Source organism: Callorhinus ursinus, unplaced genomic scaffold, assembly GCF_003265705.2.
Source record: "Callorhinus ursinus isolate GAN/ISIS: 27379988/994484 unplaced genomic scaffold, GSC_fseal_2.0 scaffold7, whole genome shotgun sequence".
In the NCBI taxonomy this organism is placed as follows: domain Eukaryota; kingdom Metazoa; phylum Chordata; class Mammalia; order Carnivora; family Otariidae; genus Callorhinus; species Callorhinus ursinus.
In genome coordinates, this window is record NW_027397069.1 from 68533124 (window position 1) to 68548560 (window position 15437).

Consider the following 15437-nt stretch of genomic DNA (forward strand, 5'->3'; position numbering starts at 1 on the left):
CAGAGAATGTCATAGAAAAAACTTAGATAAGAAACTATTGGTCTAGACAGAAACTGAAGTTACTCCCTGAAATAAAAAGAGAGGGAAGTTCAATAGTTCAACGTCCCAAATCCTTAAAGCTTGATCTAGATACTTAGAACCTTCAAGACCATTACTTGTGTAGCCCCCAGAGCCCTGGCTCTTCAAAATTTCTTGCCCTGGTTCATAAAAGCCATTTCCAACGGTTTAGGTCTAAGGAAATCCACCTTCATTCCTTATAATTGAGGTAAGTCTCTATGTCGAAAGAAAGAGCAGTAAAAGCTAATTTTTAGGATTGTTTGAGTTCAAAAGTCTAAATGTACACACATTTTTTAATACATTCATTCACTCAACATTTCAGCATTAGGCTCTATGCCCTTCTTCCTAGAAATACAAAGCTAAGATATATTCTCTTCTAAAACTTCACATTCAAGCCAAAGAAAAATCTATAAATACCATGCTTGTAATAGAAAATGTAGTTAAAACTATCAAGTAACAGACCAATTTTTCAGTGCACAATTCTTTTGGTACAACGGCAAAACAACAATGCTTTAACAATGCATTTAACAATGCTTCTACAATGCTTCATTATTACCAGCCATGTGTTGTTATATGTCATTATCTAATTAGTAATAAACTAGAAATCAAATTGTTATCCTATTACAAAAAGTTTCCACTAACCTGAAATTTAAAAACTCCTTCTGAACATCAAAAACACAATTGTGCTTTCACACTTTATACTCTGAAACAATGAATGATGATTTAGTTACTATAAACGACATTTTTGGATGACTTGCATTTTATTAGTCACAACAGCCTCATATACTTAGAAAACAGTGGTACATATGTATGAATTATCTCTTTTCAAATAATGCTTAGTAATTAAATTAATTCACTACCTTTTGCTGTAATAACTCAGCAACCTACCTCCTGCCACTCCTGACAGTCTCAGATCCACTAATAGAAACCTCTGGTCTAGAATCTACTACATATTTATTTGAAAATAAACCTTCATTTCTTTTATAACCTCTTCTAGCTCACAATGGCCTTCCCTCAATTAATGAAATGTCTTGGTATTTTAGCACATTTGTAATTATGAGAACTAAATATGAGATTGTAATTCCATTAATTCGGTGGTTAATCTAAAGTCACTGGGAAAAAGGGACCCCAAACTGAATAAAAAATAAACTAACTAATTTTCATATAATCATCAGGACAGGGAACTATACCTCTACCTTATTTATTACCTGGATCTTAAAGGCTCCTACACCTAATTAATTTAGAATAGTAAATTCAGACCTATAAATCACTGTGGCGTGGGCTCCAATCATTTTCTCCATAGGTAAAAGACTTAGAAAGTCAAAAACAGAAGCAAGCCAGCTGCAAAGATTATACTGTATTTTGTCCTGTCAATTCATTATTATTAATTGTGGGCTTTTTGTGAAAATATATTAGGTTCCTTAAGTTTTCACTGTTCAAATAAAAACAAGAGTAGGATGCAATAGGCAAGTCAGTCTATAGAAAAACAGGCTCATTGTTAAGACTCAGTGGCAGGTAAACATCTGTAAATGAAAAAGACTTTTTAATTTGTGGAATCAATGTACAGGATGACAGGATGAAAACAGAGAATACTGCTAAGTAAAAACTGATCTAAATTATATCAAATAAAGCAAAAAAGGATTTACATACACATGCAAACATATTTTAAGCTCTACTATGAGTCAGTCCCCCGATATTATCTGCATAAATATTAGAAAGCCTACAAAGCAGTCATTCCTTTGGCCTTAAAATCTCCATATTACAACAGAGTTCTACTCCAACAAAATCAAGATCAGTTTGAATACTCTTGCTAAGCTTCTTTCAATTTCGAAAGAACCAGAACACCAAACTGCAACTTCTTTTATTCTTTTGCTTTAGAATGGAACTAGAATATAAAATGTAGATAAATAAAACACCATGCCAAAGTTATTTTAAGTGAATGTGAGTAAAGGTGTTTTTTTTTTAAGTCATCAAAGTTATTTCCACAACAAATGATCGACTAATAATTTTAAAGTTTTTATAATGTGTTTCGGTACCTTATCAAAACCAAAGATCATGCTAAAATGCCTAATCACTTGTTAGCAAAAGGTTCCCTTTTTATTTATTTGTATGTGTACCCCTGCTTAAATTCAATCTTGAAATGTAACAGAGGATCTTCAGATCTGCTAAATAATATACTTGGTATTACTCTACTCTAATATACCCTCCTATAATTGAACTTAAAGTAAGGTAGTGGTTAATCAAAAGTAATCTCACACACATCCAGAAACAGATAAACATGTTTTAAAACTGCAGAATCATAAGCAGTAGAAGACTGGGACAACTACCATTTGATAAGCACAAGGCACTATGCCAAGCACTTTATACCCATTATGGTATTTAATCATCGTAATTCTGTGAGACTGGCACAATTGTAGAACCAACTTTACAGATGAGAAAAGTGAGGCTTAGAAGTTAAAATAACTTGCCTATAACCTCACAACTAATGTAACGTTGGGCCCTGGAGTTTGTACTCTATGATATTCTGCCTCCAATCTGAAGGAAGCTGTTCCATATTCTATAACATTCCTTAACATATTTCACTCTTACGTTAGTCTAGCTAATCCTAAAATGACCAAATACCAATTTCTAAATGAATCAATCTCTTTGAATCTAACTGGCATAGATGGGATCAATGAGAAACAAGAGCTACAGAGCCTCCATTCAAAGAAATAAAATTAAGCAGCTTCCTGTCCCCATTTTCAAAGTTCATGGAAAAAAATAGTGGGAATTAAACAGAGTTTGGGAAATTACACAGTTTGGGTTAAAATTTAAGCTAAAATTTAGGCTAGCATGTTTGTGATGAGAATTCTAAACTCACCTTTACTAATTCATTACTGACCCCTACTTCCCAGGAAAATAGAGATAACTACCAGTAATGCCAAGCTATTAAGATCAGCTACTCCACTTTGTAAATACAATGATAAGAGTAAAAAGAAGCCAACCACATAATCTCAGAGTAAGCTGCTAGTTCCTAAATCCAAGTAGCAAAAGCACCATGCTTTTACTAAGCTGTCATTATTAGGTAAGTCAAATGCCCAAAGCTAAAACAAAATAAGGACTACAGCCAACAGTATTATACACTGTATGTAAAAGGCATGCTGTTTCAGTTCACATGTTTAAATATGGTAACGTATCAAACACCAAACCACCATAAACCTCTAAAAAAAAAAAAAAGACCTCTAAAACAAAAATCTGCCATGAGATCTTTTATAATCAGTCAATAGAACAAAATTTCCTTACAATCATAAATTTGAAGATTCTTTCTTGACTCAACAAAAGCCAAGGGATGACTGCACACAAAGTACCAATCAAACTAAAATACACAAAGTAGTACATGGTTGAACTCCTGATTTGTTACACAAAATTTAATCTGTTCTTTCCAAAGCATATCTTTATCTCAACATAATCTTGGAAATCCAACCTGGAGTATTCTTTATTTAGCAGGAAAACAAACTTAACTCTTTCAAAGCTGAGCCCTTTCTATAGGAACTAACGTATTTCTAAGCAAGTTTGAATCTAATGTTACTTGCGCAGCATTTCAAAGAAAAGAACAGATTAAGACTGGAGGTAAGAGCAACAGAAAGAATGTGACATTTAAATCTGACAATTAAAATGCAGAGAAGGTTGAGAACATATCCATTTACTAAGGGAAGTTAATTACTATAGATCATTAGCAATAAAAATGACAGATTAAAATTACATGAAAACATTGACAGTCCCTTCAATTTAAAATCACTGACTCGGCAAATAGAGAATTACCATGTTATTTTAACAAAATGAGCTTAATACTTTGTTGTTTTTAAATGTACTTAATAAGAGATCATCAGAGTAAGTGTGACGTTTCAAAAGTGACAGCAGAAATCAGTTGTGAAACTGAAGACCAAAAATAAAATGGGGAGAGGGACTGAAACATCTGATAGAAGAGGTTTACATCTCTAACACACACGGAGCTTACAATGAATTTAAAAAGAATAGCCAAATAGAAAAACGAGCAAAGGACATTAAAGAAACACCAATAGCCAATTCACATAAATGAGAAGTACAACAGCACCAGAAATCAAATTTAAACAATGAGGGGGGGTTTTGCCTTATACAATGACAAAGATACGAAATACTTTGACATCTCCGTGCTTTCAAGGCTCTAGGAAAACCAGCATCTGTGAGTAGGAATATAAACATGTGCAACATTTCTAAAAGGTTATATGTCAAATTATCACAAGTTTAATTGTATATTCTTTCCCTAGAAATTGTGTTTATGGAAATTTTTACTGAGATAATCACATAAATGGAAAAAGAAACAGGCACAAGGTCAATGTTTTATGTCCTCCCCCTCTACGTATTACCAGTAGCCTTTCTTTCCACTACCTATTTTTCACCTTACCTAAGACTCATTTTATCTTTCATATTGTCCTAAAGGCTTTTTGTTTTCTCTGAAATGTAAATAATTATCTGTATCATTCTAGATAAATTACTTGATCTCCCAAAACTTCCATTTCCCAATTCTGTAAAATGAGAAAAATAATCTCTCTCAAAGACCTGCTGGGGTGATTAAATAATATAAAACATTAATTTATGAAACAATTATTTAAGTTTACCATATTACCTGGAACAGATACAGAAAATCATTATCAATATAAATAAAATCAAGTTTCTATCTGTCTGCCAATACATCATGAGAAATCCCGACAGCTTTTCACCAAATTTGAAGGATGTGTTTGAGAAGCTAACAGCTATGTGGAGAGAAGGCAAAAAGAAACGTTGGAGAAGAGACCTGAACACCTCAAAGAAACAAAAGACATCGTCAGAGCAGCTGTAGGAGAACCACTTCTCCAGTGGACAATTATAATACAGCCTGATCCAGAGTGAGTGGCAACAGATATTTATTTATTTAACAACAGTTAACAATTCCCAAACAAGGCTAGAAAGGTTTGGCTAATACCATGTTTTACTACAATGAGAACTACCATTTACTGGGCACTTCCATGCCAGGAAATATATTTCATTTAGTCCTCGTAACAACTCCACACGGTAGGCACAAGGTATTATTATTATTCTCATCTTGTGAACGAAGAAACATAAAGGTTTAACTAAGCTTAAAGACACAATGATAATCAGTGAAGAAACGGAGATTCAATTCAGACTGCCTGGCATCCAACTCCAAACCCTAAAACTTTAACCATTATTCAATACCTGCTGTTGGATCTTTGAGAGAAGTAAAAATTCACCAAGAGGCTATGAGCAAGCTATAAACTGTAACCATGGGTGCTTCCCTGCCTAGAGGAACCTGGACTCCAACAACTCAACCAATTCCCATATGGACCCATATGTTATCTCTAAATCTACAACCTCACTACATCTGGCTTAAGTTGGGATAGTACACATTCCCACAGCATGGCAAGTGGAGATGAATGGAGGTTTAGTCTATTCTGTTTAATCTGTAATTCTAAACATAATTTTCCATAGAAACATGACTTGCACAATACTCATGGGTAAATGATACTGATGTGGCTGACCTACAAATCTAAACACTAAGTAAAACAGTATTTGAGAACATATACAAAAAGTTTAAAAACCGTGGTTTTACAAGTCAACTTTTATATTGCAATTTCCATTAAGATTTCAATTATTTTTCACTATCTTCTCCATTTTCTCCTCATTTTTTATTTTTCCGGAGATCAATACTTGACTTGATATTCCAAAATAAACCTAACCATCAGAAGGATTAAGGAAGGATTTACATTCCAAATTGTCTCTGCCATAATTCTATTAATTTCTCCAAATTTACTTTAGCTTTCTCCATAAAAGAACCCTACCATAAATACTCTCCAGTTTCCTTGTTACTCCATATTTTCTTCCTGAGAATAGAAACAGTATAAAAGTCATCTTTTGAAGACATGAGAACAGAAATGTTACAAGAAAAAATTTAAAGGTCAAATTCATCAGAAAACATACAATATATATCACCAGTAAATTTTGTAATAAAGATGGCTGAAAGAGGAATGCATACTCTTGAGGTAGAAAACAGTGGGAAGGAGGTTCCAAACTGAGATAAAACATGGAAGGAAGCAGCGAAAAGTATTACTAGTGAACTTTGACCTCAAGCGGAACAATCCAGAATTGGACCTCCAAAACCTACATCTCCTCACAAATAAACCACCAGCAAACAGGCCAAACCCCTTCTGATCCCACTTCCTTCATCCTAACAGTTCTAAAATCAAGAACAGAAGAAATAAACAGGATACATCACAAATCTTTGTCCCCTAAGCCCAAAGACTTTAACTTGTTATTAAAAGCTTAAAAATTTACAGAAGTGAAAATCTGTTATCCCAATACTAGAAATAAAGTGCAAATGTCCAGGTAAGGATGCATATTAATTGAAACATCATCATCAAGTACAACTAAAACAAGAAGTATAAATTACAGGCACCAGAGCCTTTTTTGCTTTAATGGGGGCGGGGCGGGGGGGAGAGCCTGAAAAGAAAAGGGCTCCTGATGCCTTAAAAAAGAGGGCAAAGAGAAGCTAAGAAAGATATACAAGGGGAAGTCAATAATGTCAAATACAAATTTTGAGGGCTTCTCACTCTGCTTAGGACTTGTCTCAATCATTTGTGGTCACCCCGCATAAAAATTCAATGCTTAGCAAGAATACCTAGTGAGATGTCATAGTACTGATTCACTTCATTTATGCATATCTATATTTCAACATCTAACTTTGTTATAAAGATACTTTCTTCCCAAAGAATTCTTACCCAAAACTGTACTGTTCTCTAGATCACACTTGTGATTCAGGGTGCCTCTCCCCTCTTTTTCTGTCAGGCCAGTTCGCAGCTTCCTCTATCTTGCTATTAAGGTTTCCTCATGTATTACTCTCAAATATATTAGTGTCATTTTCACCAAAACTCCGTCTCCAGTGTTTTGGGGGACTTAACTCTCCCACAGAGTACACAGCTGTCATTCAATTTCTTCCACCGCCACCCTTGGCCAACGGTAATTTTACAAAGTTTCAAACACTGGTTACTTTCCTTATCTATAACATTAAATATATCTAATGTAGAAAAAAATCAGTGCTTCTCAAATATCAGTTGTGAAATATCATGATGATTTAATAATAATTTCCTAAATATCACGGCTGTATATTTTATAAAGTAAAAGTGAGTTACTAGAAAAATGAGCACATATTTGAATGTTGCAGTATCAAATTATTATAGAAGTTTCTTAAAAATTTACTTTCAGTTTTTTAACTTACCTCCCTATAGACAGGTCACAAATACTTCAGGGACTAGCACCAGTCCCTGGATATGAGCAGTACTGCCCTAATGCGTATATTCTCAGGATACAACTCTTCCGAAAGTTTGTCACACATCTCGCAACAATAAAGCAGCCCAGACAAATGGCTATGAACCTGTTTAATACTGTTTTTCACATCCCACATTTTACTTCAACCCATCCCTATAGATATAAGGCCCTCAGTCATAGTCTCTTCGCTCATCTATGATAGAATTTAAAAATTTGCTGAAGATCCTAACTCTCTACTGGTAATCAAGCAGTATCTTCTGATTGAGTACTTGCTTCAACATATTCCTCAACTTCAAAAAACCCCAACTCAAAACATCTTTTCACCATAAACGCTTCTGCATCTAGAGAATTCTCTATTTAGCAATCAGATATTTAAATTAGCACTAATTAATATGCTGTAAGTAGGTTCATGCATTGCCTCTTCAACTAGACTTGAGAGGAGCAGTAAAAACATCAATACTCTTTTTCAATTTTCCACATAGTACACAGTAAGTCTGCTTACAGTAAAAACAGTTGACTAATCTAGTCCCAATAATTCACATACTCACCAGGCAAAATGCAGCATACCTGGCCCAAGGATTGGCCCGAATGAGAATTCCAGAAAATAATTTAGCTATGATATAGTAGTAGGTATGTTCTCCAATATCATTATGAAATAAAATGTCTCTGAGTACATGATAGCCTGCTTAGATCAACCTAGAATTATATTTACTTGAATCTGAGTTACTTCCACTAAAATTGCTTCATTAAACAGACATTAAGAATTACTACAATAAAAGAAAGTCTACATATGCCTTCAACTCACAACATGTAGGATGCAACACTCTTATGCTAAGAGTTTTCCTAACACAAACAAATTTTAAACTTCAATTCAACCATTAACAATTTTAAAACATATGCAACCTGTACCAACATAGATTCCTAACTATATAGTCCACTGCTGGAAAAAAAATCTCTTACGTCCCTTCATATCATTTTAAATGTAAATGGCAAGAAAATATGGTCCTTCAAAGATATACTATGTGAACCCCAAATTTCTAAATAGAGACTAACAACATAGGTCCTTTCAGTTTAGAGAGATACTGAGTTCTAAAGCTGAAAGACAACACAGCAACTATCAGGCCATGTTCATCATTTCATGGATTTAAAGACAAAGCCCAGGAAGTTGGCCCAAGGTCACAAAGCTAGAGATCCAGGACCTCAAAAGTTCCAACACAGTGTTCATTTCACCATATTAATCTGCTTCCATTCCAAATACTGAGGTCACATTGGTAATAACATTTCCTTTTTACTACTTTCTTTACTAAAACGAATTTTAAAAGAACAGGCACTATATATCCTTTTTCCAATCTCCAGAGATTTTTACTATTTTCTCAAAAACAAACGTGAGTAGCTCTAAATCATATATTTCAACTTTAAGGTACAGTCCACTTAACCCTCATATTAGGAACACTTTTAAGTGTTTATCTGCCATTCTAGTCTTACTTTCTACTCACATATCGGAAATGGGACTTACCACAATTAACTGATTATTAAAAATGTGAAAAAGACATTAAGGGGACCCCAAAACTACTTCAGGGCTTTGTATTTTTTCCTTACACCAAATAGCTCCAGATAATTTGAGTTCTAGCTTGTATCTGCTTTTCAGCATTTCAGTTTCCTTCCATATTGATGAGTTTTTGCCTATTGTCACTTCTCACTACTGCCAATGAGTCAGCCTGTGTCCAATTCTTTTCCACTTTTACTATAAGGATTCAGAAACTACATATTCTAATTTATGAGAATAGCATGTAAAGCAAGAGTAAATATGTTCTTGATGATAGCCCATAAGGAAGTCTATAAAATGAAGCCCACACATTTTCATTTATCATTAAAAGCATTCTGTAATTACCTCCTTGATCTTATCTGTTTCAAAATGGAGATAATACTAGGTACATAAGGTATTGATGTCATTTATACCTGACCCCATAATTCTTGAGAATATCTAGGCTTCTTGAATTTCATTTTATACTACCCTCTGATCAGATAACTTCCTAAAAGCATCTTAAACTTATATCAGTTTCCTAAAATTAATATTCTTTATATGGGGGAGTCTTTCTTCCATTACTCAGGAAACTGAAATTAGTTATAACACTGTAGTAATTTCCACCAAGATTTACAACCTCCTGAACATCTTTAGGGGCTACTGATCCTAATCAAAACTACTACCTTCTCTAGATTATTATTACTATTAACGTAATGATTCTCATTAAGATTCAAAGGCATCAAACTATAATAGAATTTCATTTCTCCTTGTCATAGAACTAAGTCCCTATAAAATACTTCAAAATCTATGCAAGGCCTATCAACCACAATTCCAAATAAAATTAAACTAAATTTCTAACATGAAGAGATTTTAAACTGTTTTCAAACAGGTGAACCAATTATGAAAAGTTGAAGATTTTTAAGGTTTCCTTGTAATGAGGCATTTAAATTAGGGGAGAAATCTTTGAAATTTTGACAAAGCAGTCAAAAAATAAAGTTAAAACATGATTAATGTGCCTGTAAAGGGTCACATTAACAGCAACTACAACATTAAATTAGATGTTTTCTTAAAAACAGAATACATTAAAATAAAGAAGATGAGCAAAAGGATTTCATCCCTTCACAAAAAGAATCTCTATTTCATGCACAGAGACAAATAAAATTCTACATATATGAAATATGTAACAAGGAAAAGGTCAAACAAAAGCAAGAAAAATATCAGTCTATAAAAAGACCCCCAACTTAAGAGAATATTGACCATTATATAGGTGATAACCCCAGTATCACCTCTATATTCCCTTTAGTCTCACATAAGTTTCAACTTCACCTACCTTTCTTCTCTGAGAGATGTTGAGGGCACCAAAATCATTAAACAAGGATGAAGCAGGTGAAGTTAGAGGATCTGGAAGGTAAGTTACATAAGTTTCTACACAAACAACTCAAGTAACCCACAAACCTAATAAATGTTTAACTTGACAATGCTTATAACAGTAATAAAAATCATACACCACAGTAACAGTTAAACTCAATGCCTCATATACAGTGGATGTTCAAATATTTTCTAAGTGACTAAAACACAAATTAGAGACTACTTCTTTCAGCCAATACTCAGTACACATTTAATCAGAAGCTATATGGATTAGGATATATCTGTTTGCTTACAACCAAAAGAAAAATCAAACAGAAAAAAAGAAAAGAGGACTCTTAACCATGCTATTAGTAATCTGTTTAGGAAGGAAGGAAGTCTACCTGTAGTAACTGTTTGTATGCTTGAGACCAAATCATGAGAAAAATTATAAGGGGCAGTGAGGTGGGAAGGACAGTAAACCATATTCCAAGTGACGGGACTTGGATTTTACACTTAGGCAAGGCCTTAAAGCCATCTACTCTAGAGAATATTCCATCTTTTTAAGTTTATCACCAGATATTTTATATTCTTATTAAAAATATAGCTAAATTAAGTTTTTAAAGATGGAAATACTACGTTTCAAAACACAAACATGAAATTCAAAGATTTTATAGTTTCAAAGTTCTATTACTCTATGGCCAGAAATTACAAACAAGTGTAACTCTAAATTGTTTTTCATTTAATAAATCAGAAGAGCTTCTGAAAGGTATGCATGATATACATGGAAATACTTTATCTTTAATTCTGAGCTCTAGTTAATCTTAAGTTTCTCATTAAATTATCTATAAAATTCTTAAAACCATAGTAAATGTTCTCATTTAAAGGAACCTTAAATCTCTTCATAATTCAATATAGACTGCTGCTTAATTTCTCCAGCTTCGTCTGCCTAAATTTTCATAGTCTGGTCCTTCATTAGAATTAACAACAATTTAATAATGCAAAGAAAGAGAAGCTAATGAAATAAAAAGATATAAAATATTTTTATGTAATTTATATATTCAAGGCACTTATAAAAATAGGTAATATTATTCATCCTTTATTCTACTTTTGATAGCATTTAAAAGTCAACATATAAACTCTATGGGAATGCTAAAAACATTACACTACTAGTTTCTAATAATTTTATTCAACATAAAATGTTTCTTTTTTTCCTACAGCAAAAAAAGGTGAAATATCCTATTGATAGAAATTTGATAAACACACATAAAATGCCTATCTCAGAAAATAATCAACATGCAAATTCCTATTCTCACCATTAATAATAATTGTTAACCTTTTACTGATGCAGAGTATTAACACTCAATTGTTACATATTTTTAAGAAACCATTCTTGAACATTTGTTTTTATTTTTTGTTTAACATTTGTTTTTTAAAATAGGATACAGAAAGATACTTCGAAACTCCATATAAAAAGCCTTAAAAATGACCATAATCTTTGAAACAGTAATTCCATGTCTAAGAATGCTTCCAAAAGCATAACTCAAAATATGAATAGATTCATACACATAGTCCAATATTAGAGTATATACTTTTTTTAAAAAAGTTTAAAAAATAGTTTAGTAAATTATGAAAATAATAGAATTCAATTTATAATGACCAAGAAACAGTCATGATATAATTTAAAAGTACATCTAATGCACTTAAGTATTATCATGTATATACTTAGCTAAGTATTATTACATATTATTTATGTATACATATGTATATATATTCATACTCAGATATAACCATTATTTGGAATTATAAGGAATCCAAATAATATTATTTGGAGTGAAAATAATAGATCATTCTTATTCTCTTCCTTATACTCATTTATAATTTTCAAGATTTCTACAATGAACATATTATTTTTAGAGTCAGAAATAGAAAGAGGGACCAAGTCTTACCATGGCCTGTATATGGCTTGGCACTGTCATTTAGAAGGCTGGGGGAGCTGCTACTATTAGTCATTCTCTGAAAAACAAAATAGATACACATAATATCACTGAGAAATACAGAATTAAGAATATTCAACCAATTCAGATTCTCTTTGCTTCTTCCCCTCTAATCCACTTCTCATATAACGACACTCTAATCTTCCTATAAATTTCACTACATGGATTACAATAATTCATGCAAAAATATCCAAATACTCTCTATAACACACCAAATGAAAATTTAACTCACTAGTCAGATATTTAAAACCAAAGTTGCACACCTATTCTGAATTGCACTCCCATAACTTATTAGATTGGGCAACATAAGTAACTATTAAGTTTCTTGTCTATAAAATATAAATTCCAATATCCATCTCAGAAGATGTGAAGTGACTATGTATCAAGTCAACAAATGCTTTCTAACATCCTCTCCTAATGTGTATTACTATTCATACACCTTATAGATTCTATAAAATCAGGCTATTCTCTGTTCTCTAAACATGTTCCATGCTTTCTTATTCTCCATAGTCTCTAGTCTCTCATCCTGAAAGGCCTTCCCTCCATACCCACAAAACACACAGAGGAGTGAAATTATAGTCTCTTTCCATCTATCCTCTACACACTCCAAAGTCATCCCACCCCATCTTCACCCTTGAAAGCTCACCTTGAATCCAACCCTATCCCACCTAACCTTATCACTTCCTAAAACCTTACCTCCTACTCAACACATTTAGGAATAAATGAAGACTCTAGACATCCTCCACCACTGGAATGAACTTCACTGTTTAGCGTCATATAAATTCATACTAAGGATACCTGCATCAAGGGATACTTTGTTTCCACTGAGCTTCCAAATCCATTGACTCCAATAAAGCTGGTGCTGAAATAAGAATCTGTGAGACTCGTATCAGTTAAAGCACCTCCATCTATTCCAGGAACTGAAAGATAAGGAAAATTCAAATATTTTAATTATTTAAAAGCACAAAATATTGATGTAGTTTCTGTATCCCTAAATAAATTTTAAAGTCTCAAATCTCTGTCACACTTATTTTTATTTATCTGTTCATAACAAAAGGCAGGACCAAATAAAATTGGCTCAGCTCTAAAAATCTGTTCATCAATGCTCAAGTTGACTGATTTCTTTCCCACAAAGTAATTTATTTTATATTAGTCACGTAAGCACCACCAAGCATAACATGAAGAAACAAACCACACTTGCCATTTCTTTTTCTCATCATTTTCTTTATCTTTGCAAGAAGACAGAATATAAAACACTGCAATTTCTCCCGTAAATCTTCATATAAGAAACAGATGTAAGTTTCTCAGTACTGATTCTCTTAACCTATCTTATGAAACAGACCAGCAGTCTCACATTAACTCATAATTCAGTAAAAACTATTCTGCATATGTAGCAATGAGATAGAGTTCAGGAATACAGATAAGCTGTTGATTTTGGGATAGGTGAATACAGAATGATTATAACTAGTAGGACAATCCATGATATATCAACAAAGTAATGGACAATCTGTTGTAGATGTAACTACTGTAACTACTTGGAATGCTGCTATTTTCCAAGCTGCCAGTTAAGAACAAAGTTGTATGCTTTACAAATCAGCTAAGCTCCAAATAGATTGTCCTCTTCTAGGCATAGCCTCTGAGAACCACTGAAACCACTCCAACCCCCAACTAAGAAGAAAACTAAACAAAATGCTGATAGCTGAATATAGGGTGCTATGATCTGAATTTCTGTAAAACCACAAAATTCCTATGTTGAAATCCTAACCCCCAAAAATAATGGTAAAGGAGGCAGGGCCTTTGAGAGGTGCTTAGGTCGTGGGAGTGGAGCCCTCAGGAATAAGATTAATACTATAAAAGACACCTACAGAGATCCCCAGCCCCTACAACCATGTGAAAACACAAGGTACCCATTTACGAACCAGGAAGTAGGTTCTCACCAACCACCACACAAAATCTACCAGTGCTATGATCCTGGACTTCCCAGCCTCTAGAATAGTGAGAAACACATTTCTGTTGTTTATAAAACATCCACTCTGTGGAATTTTATTACAGTGGCCCAGACTAATACAAAGGGATCCCTTGGAAAGCAATCTGAGGTAATTTTTAGTCTCTATTTTTAAGATTTATTTCACAAAATGTCCACAATTAAAATGTATTCCTTTTATAATTACAAAAAGATTATTTTTAATGGTTCATATCTTTTAAATTAGTGTTTACAATTTCAGATGTGGCTGAAGAATATAATCAGAAACATCTAGATTTATATGTGAAATTGTTCACTTTGTCAATTTATATACAAGTATTAAAAGTATTTTAATAATTAGACACAATGTGAAATGCCCAACAACAAAAAATTAAGTAAATTCTAACATATCTTTTCAAAGAATACTATGAAATTATTTAAAAATCATAATAATTAATGTCTGGGATTTATTAATACTTTAGCAAATCAAAAACTGGGAAGAGAGACAAAATAAAACTGGCAAAATGCTGGTCCTTGTTAAAGCTGAGTGATAGGGGATTATTATATTCTCCTCTCTACTTTTATCAAAGTTTAAAATTTTCCATTTTAGAAAATAAGGTTAATAAATAATGGTATGTATCATTTCACTGTGAAGTGAAAAGGGAATGCATTTTTATTTATAGTATGATAATTAGTGTGCTTACATATATACACACACACAGATTATAAGACTGAATGTATATATACATGTATATACACACACACACACAACAAAATTTTAATCTTGTGTTATTTGGTTGATTGAATGGGAGAGATTAGTCTTTTCTCGTATTACTTTTCTATAATGTAGTTATTTTCATAACGATGATGATGACAGAGAAATCCGTAAGGGGAGAAGTTCCTATATTCCACCAAAACCCTTATAGCATCTACTATTTACCTCTTCCTAAGAAAATAAAATGGCTTTCAAAAATAAGAGTACAATTCCAGAGTCAAATTATTTTTAATATAGCATTTTTATTTCTATTTTTTTAAATTTTAAATCCAATTTTCTTTTCTTCCTATGTTATAGAAGCTAATACAATAAAACTATTATTGAACTTGCCCGAATTTAAGTATCTATGGTCAATGTCTTACCTTAGTAGATTTTAAGCAAGATCCACTGGACTAAAAATAAGTTACCTAAGCATAACAAAATACTTGCAAAACAAAT

The 15437-nt window shown here is 32.7% G+C and overlaps 1 protein-coding gene across 7 annotated transcripts in view; it reads right to left on the bottom strand.

Moving 5' to 3' along the window:
* Positions 1 to 15437, bottom strand: part of PAN3 (poly(A) specific ribonuclease subunit PAN3) — a 124380-nt gene that overhangs the window by 93847 nt on the left and 15096 nt on the right. For all 7 annotated transcript variants that reach the window (XM_025875122.2, XM_025875123.2, XM_025875129.2 and 4 more), the window contains exons 2-4: positions 13060 to 13181; positions 12214 to 12280; positions 10251 to 10321 (exon numbers count right to left, since the gene is read on the bottom strand). In XM_025875122.2, coding sequence (XP_025730907.1) covers positions 10251 to 10321; positions 12214 to 12280; positions 13060 to 13181 — 260 coding nt within the window. The remainder of the gene's footprint in view (positions 1 to 10250; positions 10322 to 12213; positions 12281 to 13059; positions 13182 to 15437) is intronic.